Consider the following 22,827-nt stretch of genomic DNA (forward strand, 5'->3'; position numbering starts at 1 on the left):
GGTATTATTTGGTCTGATATATAACGTTAGTGCAACCCTCATGGAAGGGGTATTATTTGGTCTGATATATAACATTGCCTCTGGAGATGGATGACCTTGCCAATATTTTAACCTAGCCAATCAACAGAGATCAGGAAGGACAAGAGACAAAGAGATGAAGACATTTCAGAGTATGGAGACAGCCTAGAGCTCTAAAATGCATTCCATTGAAGAAAAGGTCAAATAAAGGTTAAACATTCATTTTTTTATACAGTAATGGAATGGATTACAACAACAAAAAACAGCAAAACAAGTACAAAAAAAGACTGCTGCAGTCATGGGAATATATCTTAGGCTGCAGTACAATTCTCTAACCTTCTCCCCAAAATGTGCACTCATTCACTCCCCCTCATGGATTTAAAAGAAATGGAAGAAAAGGAATATGGTGCAACACCCACTATCCCATGCTTATACAAATTCAATGCTTTTTAATTCATTCACACAGACAGCATCGTTGCGTTTTGGTACACCAGAAGTACATTCATTTCCAATGGAACACTGCATGTGCGTTGCAGAGGCAGTCGCAGTGCGTTCTGTGTGGTGCATGCGTTGGATTTATCAAACGTATGCATCAAATTATATGTGTAGAAGGATTGACAGAAATGGTAGCAGAAGGTGAATGTTGAACTTTTGTTGCACACATATCCAGATGTTGCTGTGTTTCATTTTGTGCAATGACGCTGTAGGTGTGATCGAGGCGTAAGGAATCAGTGCCTAGTGGGTTGAAGGCTAAGAGTTGTTCCCCTGCATCATAGCTCAGTGTCCCTCTATGATGTCCCCTTAATAAGAGCCATAAATAAAAGGGCACAGTGAAATGTCCATCGACGCCATCACTTCAGCTGTAGTACCACCTGTAAGGTCACAAACACACACACTGTCAGGATACACACACAGAGGTAAAGTGTGCACATAGAGATGGATAGAGAGCTCTTGTGCTACAAATCCTGCATTAGCATAGACAGCACCATTGAGGGCTTCCACCATTTTAAAGTCGTCAACTTGGTGGGATTTACTATGGGTTAAGAAAGGATTAGAGCCCGAATTATATGATTTTTGGGGTCCGATTCTGATTTTTTGAGGGGCAAAACTTGCCGATATACTGTTTAACAGCAGGGAACTGAAGAAGTGTAATTTTCCCCACACTGTTTTCAAATTGCCACCCAGAAGAGCAATTGTCCAATAACTATGCTTCAAATGTTGATATCACACATTTTAACAATAATGACACATCATGAGAATGGCAGCAAGTGTTCAGATAAGCATGAGATTCCCTTTTTTCATCCTATTTATTGAATAGAGGCTATCAGTGGAGTTATCAGCCAATACCGATATAGCTTTAAAAGGCCAATATTGGTGAACCGATATATCGGTCGGGCTCTAGAAAGAACCCAGATCAGCAGGAGGGGGTCAGCCAATGAATTACATTCCTAGGCAAACAATCCATAACTGCAGGTTGCAGTATATCACCAACATTGGCTTTATACCTGTTCAGACTATACACACTCCAGCACGGTAGCTGTTATGACCATTTTTTGTTTATTTACAAACTGCCAATAAACTCAAAAGTAGAATAATAAGTTGACTACTTTAAACTGGAGATAGGCAGTACCTTTGAGGCCTATGCTGTCAAAGAAAAGATCAATGTATATATAGGAGAAGGGCTCTCTAGGGCCGTGTCTAGACTTGACAGTTCACACAGCTTTAGTATTCTGATCATAGAGTTCTGTTTATGGAATTCCGAATGAGTCATGCATCTATACTTACACTATTGTTCAAAGGTTTGGGGTCACTTAGAAATGTCCTTGTTTTTGAAAGAAAAGCAACTTTTTTTGTCCATTAAAATAACATCAAATTGATCAGAAATAGTGTAGATATTGTTAATGTTGGAAATTACTATTGTAGCTGGAAATTGCATATTTTTTTACAGAATATTTACTTACATAGGCGTACAGGGGCCCATTATCAGCAACCATCACTCCTGTGTTCCAATGGCACGTTGTGTTAGCTAATCCAAGTTTATCATTTTAAAAGGCTAATCGATCATTAGAAAACCCTTTTGCAATTATGTTAGCACAGCTGAAACCTGTTGTGCTGATTAAAGAAGCAATAAAACTGGCCTTCTTTAGACTAGTTGAGTATCTGGAGCATTCTGGCTGAAAATGGGCAGAAACAAATAACTTTCTTCTGAAACTATCAGTCTATTCCATGCGAGAAATTGCCAAGAAACTGAAGATCTCGTACAACGCTGTGTACCACTCCCTTCAAATAACAGTGCAAACTGGCTCTAACCACAACTGAGCAAGAGGACAAGTACATTAGAGTGTCTAGTTTGAGAAACAGACACGTCATAAGTCCTCAACTGGCAGCATCATTAAATAGTACCCGCAAAACACCAGTCTCAATGTCAACAGTGAAGAGGCAACTCCTTGACAATATCTCGTATGGAATAGCCTTCATTTCTCAGAACAAGAATAGACTGTTGAGTTTCGGAAGAAAGTCCTTTGTTTCTGGACATTTTGAGCCTGTAATCGAACCCACAAATGCTGATGCTCCAGATACTCAACTAGTCTTAAGGAGGCCAGTTGTATTGCTTCTTTAAAATCAGCACAATAGGTTTCAGCTGTGCTAACATAACTGAAAAAGGCTTTTCTAATGATCAATTAGCCTTTTAAAATGATAAACTTGGATTAGCTAACACAACGTGCCATTGGAACACAGGAGTGAGTGATGGTTGCTGATAATGGGCCTATGTAGATATTCCGTAAAAAAAATCTGTTGTTTCCAGCTACAGTAGTCATTTACAATATTAACAATGTCTACACTAATTCTGATCAATTTGTTGTTATTTTAAGGTTCAAGAAATGTTGTTTTTCTTTCAAAAACAAGGACATTAGGTTACCCCAAACTTTTGAGCGATAGTGTACATTTAAATGTGTCTATCGTGTCCACAGTGTGTCTAGATTCCCTATTCCTGTGCTATATTCAAATGCCAGTATGCCTTTTACAAACGGTGGAATAGGCAAAATATGATAACACAACAACTGATGGCTGTAGCTAACTATTGTAGCTAACTAGCCAGCTAACATCTGTAGCTAGCAATCAACACTAAACGGATTGCAACGGGTTAGCATGACTCGCTAAACAATTTTACATTTGCTTCTAAATATTTGCTAGCTGACTAGCATTTGAGGCCAGCAAACATGTTCCTCACACGCTAGGACCTTTTGTCCTGTAACGTTTTAATGAAGAGGTAACTCTCGGTCCCAAAACACAAGTTTTCTGGAGACTTGTGGGAGGAGTGTACAGTCAGACTATGAACTGCAGTTGGGATACGAATATGTTTCTGTATAAAAGCACTCCTGTAATATACATACAAATGTCTTCTACGACAGGGAATATGGAGAGACTGGGGGAAAAAACATTAAGTGAATGAAGGCACAATGGCTGGCAGAAATCACAGGCTCTTGCGCCTCTGACATCAGTAGGTGTAATGATATTAGACTATTGGTGGAACTGCCATGAAAACTGTTCTCAACCCATCCAAATCATACCCTCCACTGATGCTGGTCAAACTCAAATACACACACACACACACGCATACATGCAAGCACTCACACACATGCTTTGCATAACTATGCACCACTGAAACATTGGACAAACACACTGACACAGACACAAACGCATTCGATCGGAAATTACGCACACAAGTCAATACCCTAATAATTTGTGTATAAGTGCATGTATGTGTCCCCCCGAAGATTGTACCTTATTGGCAGCCTCCAATGAGCTGATGAGTGTTTGTAATTCCTCTCTGTTCATCTCGACAGACAGAGGCTTCAGGGCACCATTCTCCTTCACATCCAAACGGAGGTTGAGTAGAGGGGTATGGAGAAATGAGATCTTATCACTGGACAATGCCAGCTGAACAGAGAAACAGAGAGCGAGAGAAAGGCTTAGGATTCAAATGTATAGAAATCATTGTGGTAGCAGTAGTAGATAGGTAGTGAACCATACAACTCAGTATTTCACCCCAAATCAATGACTGATAAAGCATAATTTCTCACGGAATTTCTGCATACCAAGTAAAAACACTTTTTTCATTTGACCTGTATTTAACCAAGATATTCCTTTGAGATAAAAAAATATATATTTTTCAAGGGAGTCCTGACCAATCAGTTTCCCAATCAAACGGAGATTGTTGTCTCCTCACTATAGTGCAGGGAATTCACCTTTATCTGCCAGTCAAAATCCTGGAGGGTAGAGCTGGACACGTTATTGGTCCTCTCCACCAGCGCCTGACGGATCTCCTCTCGTCTAGCCCTCAGGACAGTCAGCACAGCCTCCCCATACCCACTGCCCACGTCTGCCAACGATGCCAGCACCTGCCCAAAGCAGAAGAGGTTGGCAGTTGCAGTAATCAATAAATCTCTCATACTGTATATTAAATTTTATTGGCAAACTACACAGTTCAAATTCAAAATAACTTGTGTGGGATGGTACAGGTAACTGCCAAAATAAAGGAAACACTTCAGTAAATGAGGGATACAAAATATATAAATATATTGAACGCAGGTGCTTCCACACAGGTGTAGAGCAATTAATATCCCATAATGCTTAGGGTCATATTTTAAAATACCAGTTGACCATTATTTTCGGTACCATTGCTAGAATACATCTCAGTGAATTTGTAAAGGAGCATAGAGGGTTTAAAGAATGTGTGTAAGTCACCAGACCTCTACCCAATTGAACACTTACGGGAGATTCTGTAGCGGCGCATGAGACAGCATTTTCCACTACCCTCAACAAAACACCAAATTATAGAATTTCTCATTGAAGAATGGTGTCATATCCCTCCAATAGATTTCCAGACACTAGTCAAATATATGCCAAGGAGCATTGAAGCTGTTCTGGCGGCTTAATAGCCCAATGCCCTATTTAGACACTTTATGTTGGTGTTTCCTTTATTTTGGCAGTTACCTGCACATTGGCCTACATTAAACACACATGATACACAAACTGTCAACACTGGACATACAATATTTATTAATACATGACTTTTGTAAATATGTTCCGCAGCTCGTTGTTCCCATCTTGTGCCACAGCTCCTGGTGATTGTGCAATGAATATCAAATGGCTGGTCTTGTTTCAGTCTGCCTGTAATTCTATTTACACATAAAACATTTAGTTTCGCAACTGAAACAGATGAGTCTATGTCCCTGCAATATTTCATTAGTATTGTCAATAACTCGCTACTGAAATAACTTTGCTACTAAATTAACTCATATAGTGCCTAGAGAAAGTCTACACAACGTTTACACAGTTGTCACAGTTTGGGTCCCTTAAATTAAAATCTAAAAAAATAGATTAAATTGGGATTTTACCCCACTGATTGACAGCCTACTTCACACTTTCAAAGTGAAAGAAACATTTGTTTAAAAAAAATGAAAATGTATTTATTTAGTAGGTCTTCACACCCCTGACATGAGTTAATACTTGATGGAAGTACTTTTGGCAGAAACAGCTGAAAATGATTTTGAATAAGGTCCCGCCAACTTTGCACAGCCCTTAGGGCAACATCTATCCATTATTATTGTCAAAATTGATCAAGCTCATTCAATTTGGTTGTAGATCATTGATGGACAGCAATATTCCAGTATTGTCACTGATTTTCACACAGATTTAAGTCAGGGCTGAGACTAGACGACTCAGAATCACTGAACACCTCACGGAAGGCCACTCGTGTGTCTTTGGCTTTATCATTTGTTGCCCTCAAACATAAATCTATATCCTAGTGTGAGGTCTTCAGAATACTACGTTTTTCATATTTATTTTGGTCCTGACAAAACTCCCCAATCCCTGCCGGTGACAATAATAACATAACAAGATGATGCTGCCACAATTCTTGAAAATATGGAAGGTTCACTCGGTGATGTGTCTTTGCCCTAAACCGAAAGTTTTTGCAAAAAAGTTCATTTATTTGTTGTTATTTGTCATGTTCTCTTATGTTCTCTTAAAGTTTTACTTAAATTACCATTTTGCAAACAGGAAGGATGATTTGGAATGGATTTTATTAGCACATGCTTTCTTCTTTCCACTGTAATGGGAAATGAACGCAATGTTGCTAATCCATCCACAGTTCTCACAGCTCAGCAAAGGAACTCAGTGTCTGTTTTAAAATCACCTTTGGGCTTATAGTGACATCTCTGAGCAGTTCTCATTCTCTCCCATAACTATGTTAGGAAGGACTGACAGATCCTCTCAGCACCCAGTTGATATGTAACACCATCAACAGCTTAATTGCCATACTTGTCCATATTCAAAGGGTTATTATGGCATTTTGGAATTGTTTCATCACCTTCACCTGATCTGTAACTATATACACATTTTTAAAGCACTTGGTGGCTTGGAGGTTAAATCCGTTTGAATATTACTCAGAAAGAGGAACTTATTCAAAAATGATCCCATCTATTTTTCCCACTATTACTTTTGCACAAACGAAACTACACTGGACAAAAATATAAATGCAACACATAAAGTGTTGGTCCATCCACCTGACAGGTGTGGCTAATCAAAAAGCTGATTAAACCGTATAATCATTACACAGGTGCACCTTGTGCTGGAAACAATAAAAGGCCACTCTAAAATGTGAAGTTGTCACAAAACACAAAACTTGAGACATCTGTGGCTTTCAGGGAGCGTACAATTGACATGCTGACAGCAGGAATATCCACCAGAGCTGTTGCCAGATAATTGAATGTTAATTTCGCTACCATATGCTTTCTCCAGTGTTATTTTAGATAATTTGGTAGTACATCCAACCGGCCTTACAACCGCAGACCATGTGTAACCACACCAGCCCAGGACCTCCATATCCGGCTTCTTCACCCGAAGGATCGTCTGAGACCAGCTTCCCGGACAGCTGATGAAACTGTGGGTTTGCATAACTGAAGAATTTCTGCATAAACTGTCAGAAACCATCTCGGGGAAGCTCATCTGAGTGCTCGCCATCCTCACCCGGGTCTTGACCTGACAGCAGTTTGGCGGTGTAACCGACTTCAGTGGGCAAATGCTCACCTTCTCCAGCATGCCAGTGGCCACCGAAGTGTGCTCTTCATGGATGAATTACGGTTTCCAATGTACCTGTATGGCGTTGTGTGGGTGAGCGGTTTACTGATGTCAACGTTGTGAACAGAGTGCCCCATGGTGGAGGTGGGATTATGGTATGGGCAGGCATAAACTACGTACAACGAACACAATTGCATTTTATCGATGGTCATTTGAATGCACAGAGATAATGTGAGGCCCATTGTCGTGCCTTTCATCCGCCGACATCACCACATGTTTCAGCATGATAAAGCACGGTCCCATGTCGCAAGGATGTGTACACAATTCCTGGATACTGAAATTTTCCCAGTTCTTCCATGGCCTGCACACTCACCAGACATGTCACCCATTAAGCATGTTTGGGATACTCTGGATGAACGTGTACAACAGTGTGTTCCAGTTCCCGCCAATATCCAGAAACTTCGAACAGCCATTGAAGAGGTGTGGGACACCATTTCACAGGCCACAATCAACAGCCTGATCAACTCTATGAGAAGGAGATGTGTCACGCTGCATGAGGAAAATGGTGGTCACACCAGACACTGACTGATTCTGATTCACAGCCCTACTTTTTTTTTAAAGGTATCTGTGACCAAAAAATGCATATCTGTATTCCCAGTCATGTGAAATCCATAGATTAATGAAAACATTTCAATTGACTGATTTCCTTATATGAACTGTAACTATGGTTGCAAAGGGTCGGAAAGTTTCTGGTAAATTTCCAGAATTTCCCCGGAAATTTTCCATGGGAAGTTTTGCTTAAATTCGTCAAAAAGGTTAGCTTATAACATTGAACCTTTTTTGTGGGATACACATAATTCTAGGTCTTTTCACATATTTTGGTTAAACTATCCCCAATGCAATGGAATTGCAACCCTCTGCATGCACAGTGCATTCTTCCATCACATGTGCAGTGCACTCTTCCATCACATGTACAGCTGATTCTCAAGATCTTGCACACTAATGAGATGCTATTGAGCCCACACTGTCTGAGCCAAGGACTACATGCTTTCTGGTAAGTTTTGATTACAATACTGGGTTGGGTGAATATATTTTATATGACATACATGATTTTTTGTTAACTAGTAAATAGTTGCCTACAGAAAAGTGTGTTTAAATCTAACTTATTTCTAACTTGTTAACAATTTCTGCTAGTTAGTTCTTGCTACCATGTGGGTTTTAGCTTGCTAGATAGAGCCTGCTAACTGAGGAGTGTTAATTCACCTACTTCCTTACTTTAAAACATTTATCTTACAAAGGAGTTATTTAATCTATCTGTACATGGAATTGTATTTATTAATTTTTTTCCTCATTTTTTTCTAATCTTTACAGGAAAATACCACGGGCACTGTCTGATGTGTTGACACATTTCACTGCAACTAATGTAGAGGGAAAAGCTGTGTACATTTGCAAATACTGTGCCAAATCATATGTGAAGAATACAACAAAGATACAGAATCATCTGGCCAAGTGCATAAAGTTCCCTCAGCGCTCACAACAGTCAACCTCTGACAAAAGTCCCTCTACTTCTATTCGAGGTGAAATTATTAATCAGACACCTTATCAATAGCAACAGCTCATGGTCCTGGAATCAGAAGTTTTTTTGACTCAATGGAGGAACGTAGTCAGAGAATTGCTGATGCTTGAGCTGTGTATGCAACTGGTTCACCTCTGATGCTCACAGGCAATGTGTATTGGAAGAGATTTCTGATTGTTCTTCGCCCAGCATACACCCCTCCAACCAGACATGCTTTATCTACTTATCTACCTATTTGCTGGATGCAGAGTTCAACAGAGTTCAAGTGAAGGTCAAGCATATCATAGAGAAAGCAGACTGTATTGCAATCATCTCTGATGGGTGGTCAAATGTTCGTGGGCAAGGAATAATTAACTACATAATCTCCACCCATCAAACAGTATTCTACAAGAGCACAGACACAAGGGACAACAGACACACCAGTCTCTACATTGCAAATGAGCTGAAGGCAATCATCAATGAGGTATTTGCACTGGTGACAGACAATGCTGTGAACATGAAGGCTGCTTGGTCTAAAGTGGAGTCCTACCCTCACATCACACCCATTGGCTGTGCTGCTCATGCATTGAATCTGCTCCCCAAGGACATCATAGCACTGAAAACAATGGATACACTCTACAAGAGAGCTAAGGAAATGGTTAGGTATGTGAAGGGTCATCAAGTTATAACAGCAATCTACCTCACCAAGCAAAGTAAGAAGAATAAGAGCACCACATTGAAGCTGCCCAGCAACACATGTTGGGGGGGTATTGTCATCATGTTTGACAGTCTCCTGGAGGGGAAGGAGTCTCTCCAAGAAATGGCCAAATCACAGTCTGCTGATATAGACAGCCCCATCAAGAGGATCCTCCTGGATTATGTATTTTGGGAGAGTGGTAAGCAGCTTGAAACTCCTGAAACCTATAACAGAAGCCATTTCACAGATTGAGGGAGACAATGCCATACTGTCTGATGTTCAGACTCTGCTTGAGAAGAAATCTGTACTGCCCTGCCCATTTCACTGTTGCTCCAAGCAGAGGAAACTGCAGTTCTGAAATACATCAAAAAGCACGAAGACTTCTGCCCGAAGTCCATTCACGCCGCAGCATACATGTTGGACCCCAAGTATGCTGGCAAGAGCATACTGTCTGGTGCAGAGATCAACAAAGCCTATGGTGGCATCACTATCGTGTCTTACCACCTTGGCCTGGATGAGGGCAAGGTTCTTGGCAGTCTGGCAAAGTACACTTCCAAGCAAGGGGTTTGGGATGGAGATGAAATATGGTATATTGTGCCAACATATATCATCAGCCACCTGGTGGAAGGGACTTCGTGGCTCTGAGGCTCTTTCCCCTGTTGCCTCCATCATCATTGTTTGGGAACACACACACCAAAGCACGCAACAGGCTGACCAATACAAGGGTTGAAAAATTGGTGGCCATCCGGGCAAATTAGATTTTTTTTGAGCCTGACAACGAGCCATCCTCAACAAGGTTGAAAGTGACAGTGAAGATGAGGCCTCAGAGTCTGGTGTTCAAGAGCTGGACATTGAGGAGGTCCAGGGAGAAGACATGCAAGTTTGAGAGGAAGACAACCAAAGCTTTAGTTTCTAGACTATCATTTTACAGATGTATGTTGAAAACGTTTTTGGGAGATGAGATGGATCATTCAATATTCCCTTTCTTTGGTTATTCAGCAAAATCATCCCATGTGAAGAGTCAACTCATTTAATTAATGTTCGATTCGTAACTACACTGCTCAAAAAAATAAAGGGAACACTAAAATAACACATCCTAGATCTGAATGAATGAAATATTTTTATAAATACTTTTTTCTTTACATAGTTGAATGTGCTGACAACAAAATCACACAAAAATGATCAATGGAAATCAAATTTATCAACCCATGGAGGTCTGGATTTGGAGTCACACTCAAAATTAAAGTGGAAAACCACACTACAGGCTGATCCAACTTTGATGTAATGTCCTTAAAACAAGTCAGAATGAGGTTCAGTAGTGTGTGTGGCCTCCACGTCCCTGTATGACCTCCCTACAACGCCGGGGCATGCTCCTGATGAGCAGTTTGTGGTGCAACGTGGCGTTGGTGGATGGAGCGAGACATGATGTCCCAGATGTGCTCAATTGGATTCAGGTCTGGGGAACGGGCGGGCCAGTCCATAGCATCAATGCCTTCCTCTTGCAGGAACTGCTGACACACTCCAGCCACATGAGGTCTAGCATTGTCTGCATTAGGAGGAACCCAGGGCCAACATATGGTCTCACAAGGGGTCTGAGGATCTCATCTCAGTACCTAATGGCAGTCAGGCTACCTTTGGCGAGCACATGGAGGGCTGTACAGCCCCCCAAAGAAATGCCACCCCACACCATGACTGACCCACCGCCAAACCGGTCATGCTGGAGGATGTTGCAGGCAGCAGAACGTTCTCCACGGCGTCTCCTGACTCTGTCACGTCTGTCACATGTGCTCAGTGTGAACTTGCTTTCATCTGTGAAGAGCACAGGGCGCCAGTGGCGAATTTGCCAATCTTGGTGATCTCTGGCAAATGCCAAACGTCCTGCACGGTGTTGGGCTGTAAGCACAACCCCCACCTGTGGACGTCGGGCCCTCATACCACCCTCATGGAGTCCGTTTCTCACCGTTTGAGCAGACACATGCACATTTGTGGCCTGCTGGAGGTCATTTTGCAGGGCTCTGGCAGTGCTCCTCCTGCTCCTCCACGTCTCCTGATGTACTGGCCTGTCTCCTGGTAGCGCCTCCATGCTCTGGACACTACGCTGACAGACAGAGCAAACCTTCTTGCCACAGCTCGCATTGATGTGCCATCCTGGATGAGCTGCACTACCTGAGCCTTGTATGGGTTGTAGACTCCGTCTCATGCTACCACTAGAGTGAAAGCACCACCAGCATTCAAAAGTGACCAAAACATCAGCCAGGAAGCATAGGAACTGAGAAGTGGTCTGTGGTCACCACCTGCAGAACCACTCCTTTATTGGGGGTGTCTTGCTAATTGCCTATAATTTCCACCTGTTGTCTATTCCATTTGCACAACAGCATGTGAAATTTATTGTCACTCAGTGTTGCTTCCTAAGTGGACAGTTTGATTTCACAGAAGTGTGATTGACTTGGAGTTATATTGTGTTGTTTAAGTGTTCCCTTTATTTTTTTGAGCAGTGTATATAGTTTTTAAAATTTCTATTGGAAGGATTTAATCATTTGTAATTGTGTCTACTTATGATAAGGTAAAATGTGTATGTTTCTGTATGGTAAATAGATCCAATACAAAAAACATCTACATTCAAATGATATTAATAATAATTTGCATACATTCCCATTAATTCCCACAGAAAGTTTCCACCTATGAATATTCCCCAAAATGTGCAACCCTAACTGTAACTCAGTAAAATCGTTGACATTTTTCTATGTTATTTTGTTCAGTGTAATTGCGTGATTTTCATAAAAATACTTGTTTTTTTAAACGTATTTAGATGTGCCACAAAGAGGTGTATAGACCTTTGCAATCAAGAGATCTTGTTTTTCTCTCCTTAAATATTAAAAATGTTTTAAAAATTTTTAAAAAAAATAATAAACTGGCACTCTATGTAACGTTTATCAATTGAAAATGTAGGCCTGGGTGTTAGCATTAAATGTTACTAAGCCGTGCCAAAGATGCATTCTAGGGGAACACAGTAGTCTGATGCCTGGTTGAACTTTCAATGGCCCCTCCTGTCAAGAGTCAGAAAACAGATTGCTGGGATATCCCAGCAGAGTCTGAAACCTGACGCCTGCCTTCCACCGGAGTGACAAACACACTGAAACCTGAGACCAACACAGTGTATACACCTGACACCCCAAATCCACAGTCTACTCTGCAGGCATAACAAAACACAACATACCACACACTACAGCCCTCACAGAGTGGTGACCATTGTCCACTTTTGTTCTAGCCCAGCAATAAAACACATGGTTCAATCAAAATGTACACCCCCTGAGCATCCCTCGGGAATGGATTGAGAAACATTGACCAAACCAAATACTCTTCACACTCCTTACAAATCCAATACACTGCCGGTATACAAAATACATTGCAGCCGTCAAGAGGCGCTACACAAACCTAATACACACTAAAGAGCCCAACACAATATAACTGTCAAAAGAACCCTCACAAACCAGTGAGCCACTGCATTGCACATCTTAGAAACCCAACTCCCATGACATCTAAGTCAAGGGCCAGTCATGCATGGAACATGACTCAAAGTCAAACATTCATGATAAAACTCAAAAGACTGCTCCAAACTCACTGACGATGGTCTCACCTCTTCGTCTGGGGTCTTCTTACCCACGGCGAGCCGGAACAGAGAGGAGAGGGAGTCGAGGAGCTCCATCCATTCTACAAGGGTCCACGTATTACCGTAGTCTGCCATCCGAGGGGGCTCCCGTCCACACACACCGTCTACCACCCAGTGTAATAGCTGGAGGAGAGAAAGTGTGTATCATCATCATCATCGTCGTGAAAAAAAATGTATTGCGGTCCTTTTGTAGCCTATGCTGGGATTTAATCCATCTACCCAAAACAAGTCAGTAAACAATGCCATGCCCATGTTTGTGTGGCAGTCATAGTGTTTTTGAGTAAGCGCCGTATCTGTATGCTTTGTATTTACAATCAAGCATCATGCTCCCTCTGCTGTTCAATTGTTGGTTCAGCATGTGCTTATAACAATGAAACACTCTTGCGTGCCAGCTAATGAAAAATGTATTTTATTAATGATAATGATAATTAATTTTCCTCCTACAATGGCCTGTTGCTATGTAGCTACACATTGTAAAGGTGATATGTGAATGGTTCCATACAGCCGTTATACCTTAGCTACTGTAAAGTGTAGCATGAAAGGTTTCAATTAACCTGTTATTGGTGATACTTTTTTCCTGAATTGAGAACTTACAAAATATCAAATGATTGTCTGTGCCTCGTTGCATGTGGTTCTACAAAAATCAGAGAACACATTCAGAAAAATCCATGTTCTGTACCACACGAAGAGGTTCCTCGCCATGTTAGCTACCACACATCTAGTATTTACCTCGCTCAGATGATCACTCAAGCCATGAACTTTCTAATGACCAGTGGTGGAAAAAGTACACAATTGTCATACTTGAGTAAAAAATATATATACTTAAGTATCAAAAGTAAAAGAACAAATAATGTCATATTCCTTCTATTAAGCCAAACAAACAGCACAATTTTCTTGGGGCACACTCCAACACTCTTCTTTACAAAATAAGCATTTGTGTTAATTGAGTCTGCCAGATCAGAGGCAGTAGGGATTACCAGGGATGTTCTCTTGATGAGTGAGTGAATTGGACCATTTTCCTTTCATGCTAAGCATTCAAAATGTAACAAGTACTTTTGGGTGTGAGGAAAAAAGTATAGAGTAAAACGTATATGATTTTCTTTAGGAATGTAGTAGAGTAAAAGTAAAAGTTGTAAAAAATACAAATAGTAAAGTAGGCCTACAGATCACCCCCCAAAACTACTTAAGTACTTTAAAGAATTGTTGCTTAAGTATTTTACACCACTGCTAATGACTGTCCATCTCATGTTGTTTTTCTAAATTAGATGTATTTTTGTGTGCTTTGAGGTTCTTTGAAAAGCACTAAGTAGAACACATTCTTATTATTTCCCAGCATCTATGCTACGCAGCCACGTGTAGAAGTAGATGACAGCATGTCACACAGTGTGACCAAAACAAAGAGCTACACTAGTGAAGGCTCCCCAGCGGAGGAAGGGGAGGACTATCCTCAGTGAATGGCAAAAATAAAATAGTGAAACATTAAAAAGCCATTCTTTTTAGATAAAATTACACTAAATACAGTGGGGCAAAAAAGTATTGTCAGCCACCAATTGTGAAAGTTCTCCAACTTATAGAAAGATGAGAGGCCTGTAATTTTCATCATAGGTACACTTCAACTATGACAGACAAAATGAGGAAAACAAATCCAGAAAATCACATTGTAGGATTTTTCATGAATTTATTTGCAAATTATGGTGGAAAATAAGTATTTGGTCACCTACAAACAAGGAAGATTTCTGGCTCTCACAGACCTATAACTTATTCTTTAAGAGGCTCCTCTGTCCTCCACTCATTACCTGTATTAATGGCACCCGTTTGAACTTGTTATCAGTATAAAAGACACCTGTCCACAACCTCAAACAGTCACACTCCAAACTCCACTATGGCCAAGACCAAAGAGCTGTCAAAGGACACCAGAAACAAAATTGTAGACCTGCACCAGGCTGGGAAGACTGAATCTGCAATAGGTAAGCAGCTTGGTTTGAAGAAATTAACTGTGGGAGCAATTATTAGGAAATGGAAGACATACAAGACCACTGATAATCTCCCTCGATCTGGGGCTCCACGCAAGATCTCACCCCGTGGGGTCAAAATGATCACAAGAGCAGAAATCCCAGAACCACACAGGGGGACCTAGTGAATGACCTGCAGAGAGCTGGGACCAAAGTAACAAAGCCTACCATCAGTAACACACTACGCCGCCAGGGACTCAAATCCTGCAGTGCCAGACGTGTCCCCCTGCTTAAGCCAGTACATGTCCAGGCCCGTCTGAAGTTTGCTAGAGAGCATTTGGATGATCCAGAAGAAGATTGGGAGAATGTCATATGGTCAGATGAAACCAAAATAGAACTTTTTGGTAAAAACTCAACTCGTTGTGTTTGGAGGACAAAGAATGCTGAGTTGCATCCAAAGAACACCATACCTACTGTGAAGCATGGGGGTGGAAAAATCATGCTTTGGGGCTGTTTTTCTGCAAGGGACAAGGACGACTGATCGTGTAAAGGATCCGTGTAAAGGAAAGAATGAATGGGGCCATGTATCGTGAGATTTTGAGCGAAAACCTCCTTCCATCAGCAAGGGCATTGAAGATGAAACGTGGATGGGTCTTTCAGCATGACAATGATCCCAAACACACCGCCCGGGCAACGAAGTATTGGCTTCGTAAGAAGCATTTCAAGGTCCTGGAGTGGCCTAGCCAGTCTCCAGATCTCAACCCCATAGAAAATCTTTGGAGGGAGTTGAAAGTTTGTGTTGCCCAGCAACAGCTCCAAAACATCACTGCTCTAGAGATCTGCATGGAGGAATGGGCCAAAATACCAGCAACAGTGTGTGAAAACCTTGAAGTAAATAATTGATTAAAACACACTGTTTTGCGATGAAGGTCTACAGTGGCCTCAACAGCACTCTGTAGGGTAGCACTATGGTGTAGCCGGATGGAGGACAGCTAAATTCTGTCCTCCTCTGGGTACATTGACATCGATACAAAACTCTAGTAGGCTCATGGTTCTCATCCCCTTCCATAGACTTAAACAGTAATTATGACAACTTCCAGAGGATGTCCTCCAACCTATCAGTTCTTGCAGCATGAACTGAAAAGTTGTCCACCCAAGCAAAGGATTGAAGAATCAATGTTGTACTGAAAGCATAAGCTACAGCTAGCTAACATTGTAGTGCATAAAATGTTGAATCAGCGAGAGAAAGACAATAGTTGAACAAATTAATTTCTTTAAAAAAATGAAGAAGCAAGAGAGAGATATCTATATTTATTTATTTTTCTTCACTTGCTTAGCTATGGAATGTAGCAAGTTAGTTTAGCTTACTCAAACAGAGAAAGATGCTATGTTAGCTAGCTGGCTATCCAACACTAGAACTTTTTAGTTTTATTAATGTATTGCCCCTGGGGCCGGCCAGGGTAACTGCTAAACTGCTTGCTGACTATATCTGCTCGATGCAGGCCTTAAGGTCTGCAACGTTGTAAACGTTCATTCATAGGCTAGGTTGTAGCAACCTCACGATGGGTATAGGGAAAATTGTATTATCATGTAGTATGTAGCCTAAATCTAAAAAACGTTACATTGAACTGAGTGAATGTAATATGAATGACAGTCATCCAATATGCTGTAATAGAAATAAGGCAATACTCATTAAAAAAATATATGAACGGCATCGACCGCCACTGATCTACACATATACAAGTGGCACTCACTCGATACAAAACATGTATTCAATACCTTAATGAACATGTGTTTTTTGTAGAACCCGCTGCAACTGGACACTGTTGGCATGTATGATACTGTCTTCGTTATTGATATGGGAAAAGTGTATCCTAAAGAAGAGGTTAGTTTAAAAAGTTATTGCTACACTTTAGTGGCTAAAGTGTAACAGCTGTTCTACGGAAGCATTCACATATCGTTCCTCTATTCGGTTCGCTGCGGCTAGCTGCAACAAACTGTACAGTTGTATCTCAATCTCTTCATTCAAAGACTCAATCATGGACACTCTTACTGACAGTTGTGGTGGCTTTGTGTGATGTATTGTTGTCTCTACCTTGTTGACCGTTGTCTGTGCCCAATGTTTGTACCTTGTTTTGTGATGCTACCATGCTGTGTTGCTGCCTTGCTATGTTGTCGCCTTAGGTCTCTCTTTATGTAGTGTTGTGTCCTATATTTATATTGTATTTATAAAAATAAATAAAAATCTCAGGCCCCAGTCCCCGCAGGAGGCCTTTTGGTAGTCCGTCATTGTAAATAAGAATTTGTTCTTAACTGACTTGCCTAGTTACATAAAATAAAAATATCACCGTTGCTATGTAAAAAGTGAATCAAGGGTTCTCCTGATATTGCATTGACTAGCTCCAGGACTGGGCTGACAAAATACAGCACATTTATGAATCAAACATTCAAGGAAATTACAGTAAAGATTGCACTTTTCAATTATTCTTACTTTTTGACATTCTTCAGAAGGTAATTTGCCAAGTAAATGTACCATGTTTTGCTGTCAAGTTCCGCCTTCCGTGTTTAACGTCACGAATCAGCTGATAGTGGTCACGTATGGGGGCGTATTATACATTGGACACTTGCAATGAGGTTCATACCGGTAAAGGTATTTTGGAGCAATCAGCCTATGGAAAACATTTTATTTTAAAAAGTGCGTTGAGCTCGTATTGAAACAGTCTCCTAAAAATACTTTTTTAGTGCGGCAAAATTCTTTAATATTATTCCACGCGCCACAGTGTATTAAAACGTTCTGTAAAGCATCAGCTTACACAAATTTCACTTCCTTTGCATTATGTGTTTATAAAATCGGCTTCTTTCTTGGAGGATTATTAAAGTGAAAACAGAAGTGCTATGGTGAAACTAGATGACATGTCCAGCAGTAATGCACAGGACAGCGTTGTTTGCACAACACTGGGATTTTGAATATAACCCTCTGGTCCAGGAACAATGTAATCATTCAAATAAAATGATTAACTAATGTAAATTAAAGTGATTCACACACAGTAATGTCTATTTACAGTAACATCGTTTGGCAGGCCTGAAAAAAATGTAATGTAACTGAATGAAAGACCCATCTCTGGTGGGCAGTGGTGTTCCAGCTCTTTACACCCAGGAACAACACTAATTATCTTGTGACATCACATTGTCCTCAAAAGTTGTTTTTTGGGGGGCGTTTAAGCTAACCCTAACCATTTTCATAAACCTAACCTAATTCTCCTAACCTGCTATGTTAATGCTCCTAACCTGCTGCGTAAGTTCTCCTAACCTGCTACAAAAAGTTAAATCTGACATAATCTTACATATAAAACCTTATTTGTTCTTCAAATATTTACCACAGATTAATGAGAAGGGTGTGCTTGAAAGGATGCACTTAAAAAATAAAACACTGCCATGTTGGGTTGTATTGGAGAGTCTCAGTCTTAAATAATTTTCCACACACAGTCTGTGCCTGTATTTAGTTTTCATGCTAGTGAGGGCCGAGAATCCACTCTCACATAGGTACGTGGTTGCAAAGGGCATCAGTGTTTTAACAACACGTTTTGCCAAGGCAGGATACTTTGAGAGCAGCCCAATCCAGAAATCAGGCAGTGACTTCTGATTAAATTATATTTTCACAGAACCGCTTGTTGCAATTCTGATGAGGCTCTTTTGTTCAGATATCGGTAAGTGGACTGGAGGCAGGGCATGAAAGGGATAACGAATCCAGTTGTTTGTGTCATCCGTTTCGGGAAAGTACCTGCGTAATTGCGCACCCAACTCACTCAGATGCTTCACTGTATCACATTTAACATTGTCCGTAAGCTTGAATTCATTTGCACACAAAAAAATCATACAATGATGGAAATACCTGTGTGTTGTCCTTGTTAATGCAGACAGAGAAGAGCTCAAACTTCTTAATCATTGACTCAATTTTGTCTCGCACATTGAATATCGTTGCGGAGATTCATTCAGGCGAGAAAAAACATCACCCATATAGGCCAGTCGTGTGAGAAACTCATCATCATGCAAGCGGTCAGACATGTGAAAATGAGTCAGTAAAGAAAACTTTAAGCTCGTATCTCTATTACACATTTTTTGTCAATACTTTGCCCATTGATAACCAGCACACTTCTCTATGCTGTAAAATTGTTACATGGTCGGTGCCCATATCATTGCATAGTGCAGAAAATATATGAGAGTTCAGGGGCCTTGCTTTAACAAAGTTAACCATTTTCACTGTAGTGTCCAAAATGTCTTCCAAGCTGTCAGGCATTCACTTGACAGCAAGAGCCTTTCGGTGGATGAGGCAGTGTACCCAAGTGGCGTTGGGAGCAACTACTTGCACGTGCGTTACCACTCCACTGTCTCTCTGTCATGGCTTTTGCACCATTAGTACAGATACCAACACATCTTGACCACCAAAGTCCATCCGTCTGTTGACTCATCCAGCTGTAACGCACATAATTCACTGGCTTGTATGCGAGGCAGTAATTGTTTCAAAACATCTTCTGCCATGTCACTGATGCATCGTGAAACAGTGTTGTTTGATGAAGGCATTGTCTGTATATATTTTTTTATTTTTCAAATTGGCATGTTTTGTTTCTAAATGTCTTCTCAAGAGTCAAGGTTTCATCGAGTTGTGAGATAGTACTTTTGCACATATAACACACTGTGGCTGAGGAAAGGCATTACTCCCAATATAAGGGAACCCCAAATCAATGTAGTTCTCATCATATTTGTGCCTCTTCAATGGTCCAAAGTCCCTGTCTGTTGTTTGGTGCTTTCCCTGGTAAGGGGGCAGTAGCTCTTCCGCTGCACCAGATTCACAACTGTCAGACGGAATGAGCAGCAGCTACGTTTGGCTATTCCCGTAGTGGAATTCCCGCGAGAGGGTTCATTTGATTGGATGTTAATTATTTGACTAAGCCACCTGTATTTGACATTGTGTTGTTATTTTGCTGAACACCAGATGGTTTAATTTTATTTTTGGTAGTGAAACGAGGCTACTCAGGCGAGAAAAAAAACTCACCCAAATGTATAGCCCTGTTGGAAAATATAAATGGACTGTTTGAAAATGTGAAGAATTGTTTATTTTTGTTTTTTAAAAATGTGAATCACATTTTATTTGGCGTACCCCCGACTGCATTGCGCGTGTACCCCAGTTTGGGAATACCTGGCCTAAAAACATGGTTAAAACTACAATTTGAGACCATGAAGAATCAGTGGTCAGTCATTGCATCAATAGCTCTGTCTTTGAATTTGAGAGTGGTTACATCCATCCCCCCCCTTTTTTTTTATCTAAACGGGGTGAGCAGGTCTCTTTGTCATTGTTTCAACTGCTGTGTGACGCTTTCAAATAGTATTTTTGTTTTTATACACTCTTACGATATAGACAAGTGTGACTTTGTGGCTGTGGTAACAAGTGGAAACTCAAGATAATTCACCCACATCCTGGTTAGTGCTGCTGCGCAAGTTATTATTTTTTTTTAAACAAGATCTGCGCAAGTATGAATATGACCTACATTACATTCTTAAGATCGGTAATGTGATCACTACGGATTTTTGTTTTGTTTTTAAGAACCACAAATGTTTACTGTTGCACAGGGAACAATGCATACTACTGGGTAAGTTCCTGAAATATTTTCGCATCTGTTGTTTTCTTTGCAACTCTGGGTGTAAAGCGGGGCACAATAGAGTAATTGATATAAAGAGCAATAGTAATGCTAGCGTCTTTTTGTATGGCCTAACTCCGCCATGGCTCTTTGGTCAAACCCTACAGTATACTTATATTACAACATTCTATACGTGATACTACAGTGTGTAGTAAATTATGCTACAGATTTACTACATAAAGTTTGTAGTATTTTATTGTAAACTGTATTTTTTTCGTGTGGGCTTCACAACTTTGAAGAATATATGTAATCAAAACATGCACAAAGACGTCATAATTATTCAAGTTAACTGACCTTATCTAGAACAAAACATATAATATATCCTAAACGTGTGTTAACCTCAGACCTTATTTTCGGCGTTTATTCCAAAACCGCATTCTTTCCCAATTAATTTCACACGAGGAATGGCTGAACCACAGAGTTTCCAAACTCAGAGGCGCAACATCGCGAAACTTCCGGAAACGCTTGCGAGATACCCAAAACATACGAGGCCGGGGTTTGAGAAGTCAGTGAGAGAAGTTAAAAAATATTCCTTAGTTGTTAATTTTCTCGAAATCTAAAGGCACAATCTAGATTCGAACCAATGTTTTGAGTAGTTGAACAAGTTATTACCCCAACCTTGTGGAAGTGACAAACTGACACGTTTTCATTTTTGTCAAAAACAAATTTATATCAGAGTGCCTTTGATTTTACAACGTGCACATGCGCTGTTCGGCGCGAGACGACCATTAGACTAGATGACGTGTTTCTGCGCATGAGTTTAGCTAGCCAACATCGACATGACATCGCCAACAAGTGTGATCGGGATTTCTATTGGAGAAGCAGTTTTTGCCTATCTTCATGCTGTATTGTTTTTGGCTGAACAAACCAGAAGCAACTCATTTCCGTTTTTTAAGACTACAGCTAGCGAGCTCATGGTAACGAAAGATAACGTTACCAGATTAGTTAACCTACGTTTAATTCAAATCTAGTTTGCTGCAATAAAGCTACAAAATGGAAAAGACCAAACCTGAACTGAATTGGTTTTGTGTAACAGTAGGCGACATGCTGATGTCTGTTAATAAGTGATGTGTTTCAAGGCTGCTAGTGGATAACTAAACTCAGCAAAGAAAAGAAATGTCAATTTTTCAGGACCCTGTCTTTCAAAGATAATTCGTAAAAATCCAGATAACTTCACAGATCTAAAGGGTTTAAACACTGTTTCCCTTGCTTGTTCAATGAACCTGTGGAGCGGTTGTTACAGACGGTAGGCAATTAAGGTCATAGTTATGAAAACGAAGGACACTAAAGAAGCCTTTCTACTGACTCTGAAAAACACAAAAAGAAAGAATGCCCAGGGTCACTGCTCATCTGCATGAGCATGCCTTAGGCTGCAAGGAGGCATGAGGACTGCAGATATGAGACGCCTAAGACAACGCTACAGGGAGACAGGACTGACATCTGATCGTCCTCGCAGTGGCAGACCACGTGTAACAACACCTGCACAGGATCGGTACAACCGAATATCACACCTACGGGACAGGTACAGGATGGCAACAACAACTGCCCAAGTTACACCAGGAATGCACAATCCCTCTATCAGTGCTCAGACTGTCCGCAATAGGCTGAGAGAGGCTGGACTGAGGGCGTGTAGGCCAGTTGTAAGGCAGGTCCTCACCAGACATCATCGGCAACAACATCGCCTATGGGCACAAACCCACCGTCGCTGGACCAAACAGGACTGTCAAAAAGTGCTCCTCACTGACGAGTCATGGTTTTGTCTCACCAGAGGTGATGGTCGGATTCACATTTATCGTCGAAGGTATGAGCGTTACACTGAGGCCTGTACTCTGGAGCGGGATTGATTTGGAGGTGGAGGGTCCGTCATGGTCTGGGGCGGTGTGTCACAGCATCATCGGACTGAGCTTGTTGTCATTGCAGGCAATCTCAACGCTGTGCATTACAGGGAAGACATCCTCATCCCTCATGTGGTACCCTTCCTGCAGGCTCATCCTGACATGACCCTCCAGCATGACAATGCCACCAGCCATACTGCTCGTTCTGTTTGTGATTTCCTACAAGACAGGAATGTCAGTGTTCTGCCATGGCCAGCGAAGAGCCCGGATCTCAATCCCATTGAGCACGTCTGGGACCTGTTGGATCGGAGGGAGAGG

At 41.0% G+C, this 22,827-nt stretch overlaps 1 protein-coding gene across 8 annotated transcripts; it reads right to left on the reverse strand.

The window, feature by feature from the left end:
- Window positions 1-223: 223 nt before the first annotated feature.
- LOC118362636 (COMM domain-containing protein 8-like) lies at window positions 224-21,157 on the reverse strand. 8 transcript variants are annotated; one of them, XM_035743141.1, is made up of 5 exons: window positions 21,021-21,157; window positions 12,979-13,149; window positions 4,269-4,421; window positions 3,805-3,960; window positions 224-890 (listed from the first exon to the last, which is right to left on the reverse strand). In XM_035743141.1, exons 2-5 carry the CDS (start codon window positions 13,099-13,101, stop codon window positions 870-872), a joined length of 453 nt encoding a protein of 150 aa, XP_035599034.1. In that variant the 5' UTR covers window positions 13,102-13,149; window positions 21,021-21,157; the 3' UTR covers window positions 224-869. The 8 variants fall into 8 exon arrangements, with proteins under 8 accessions (XP_035599034.1, XP_052342301.1, XP_035599030.1 ...); XM_052486341.1 differs by having other exon boundaries at window positions 20,969-21,078; XM_035743137.2 differs by lacking the exon at window positions 21,021-21,157 and adding an exon at window positions 17,470-17,607 and having other exon boundaries at window positions 12,994-13,149.
- Between the last annotated feature and the right edge of the window lie 1,670 nt (window positions 21,158-22,827).

The sequence above is a fragment of the Oncorhynchus keta genome, chromosome 29 (genome assembly GCF_023373465.1).
Source record: "Oncorhynchus keta strain PuntledgeMale-10-30-2019 chromosome 29, Oket_V2, whole genome shotgun sequence".
Classification (NCBI taxonomy): domain Eukaryota; kingdom Metazoa; phylum Chordata; class Actinopteri; order Salmoniformes; family Salmonidae; genus Oncorhynchus; species Oncorhynchus keta.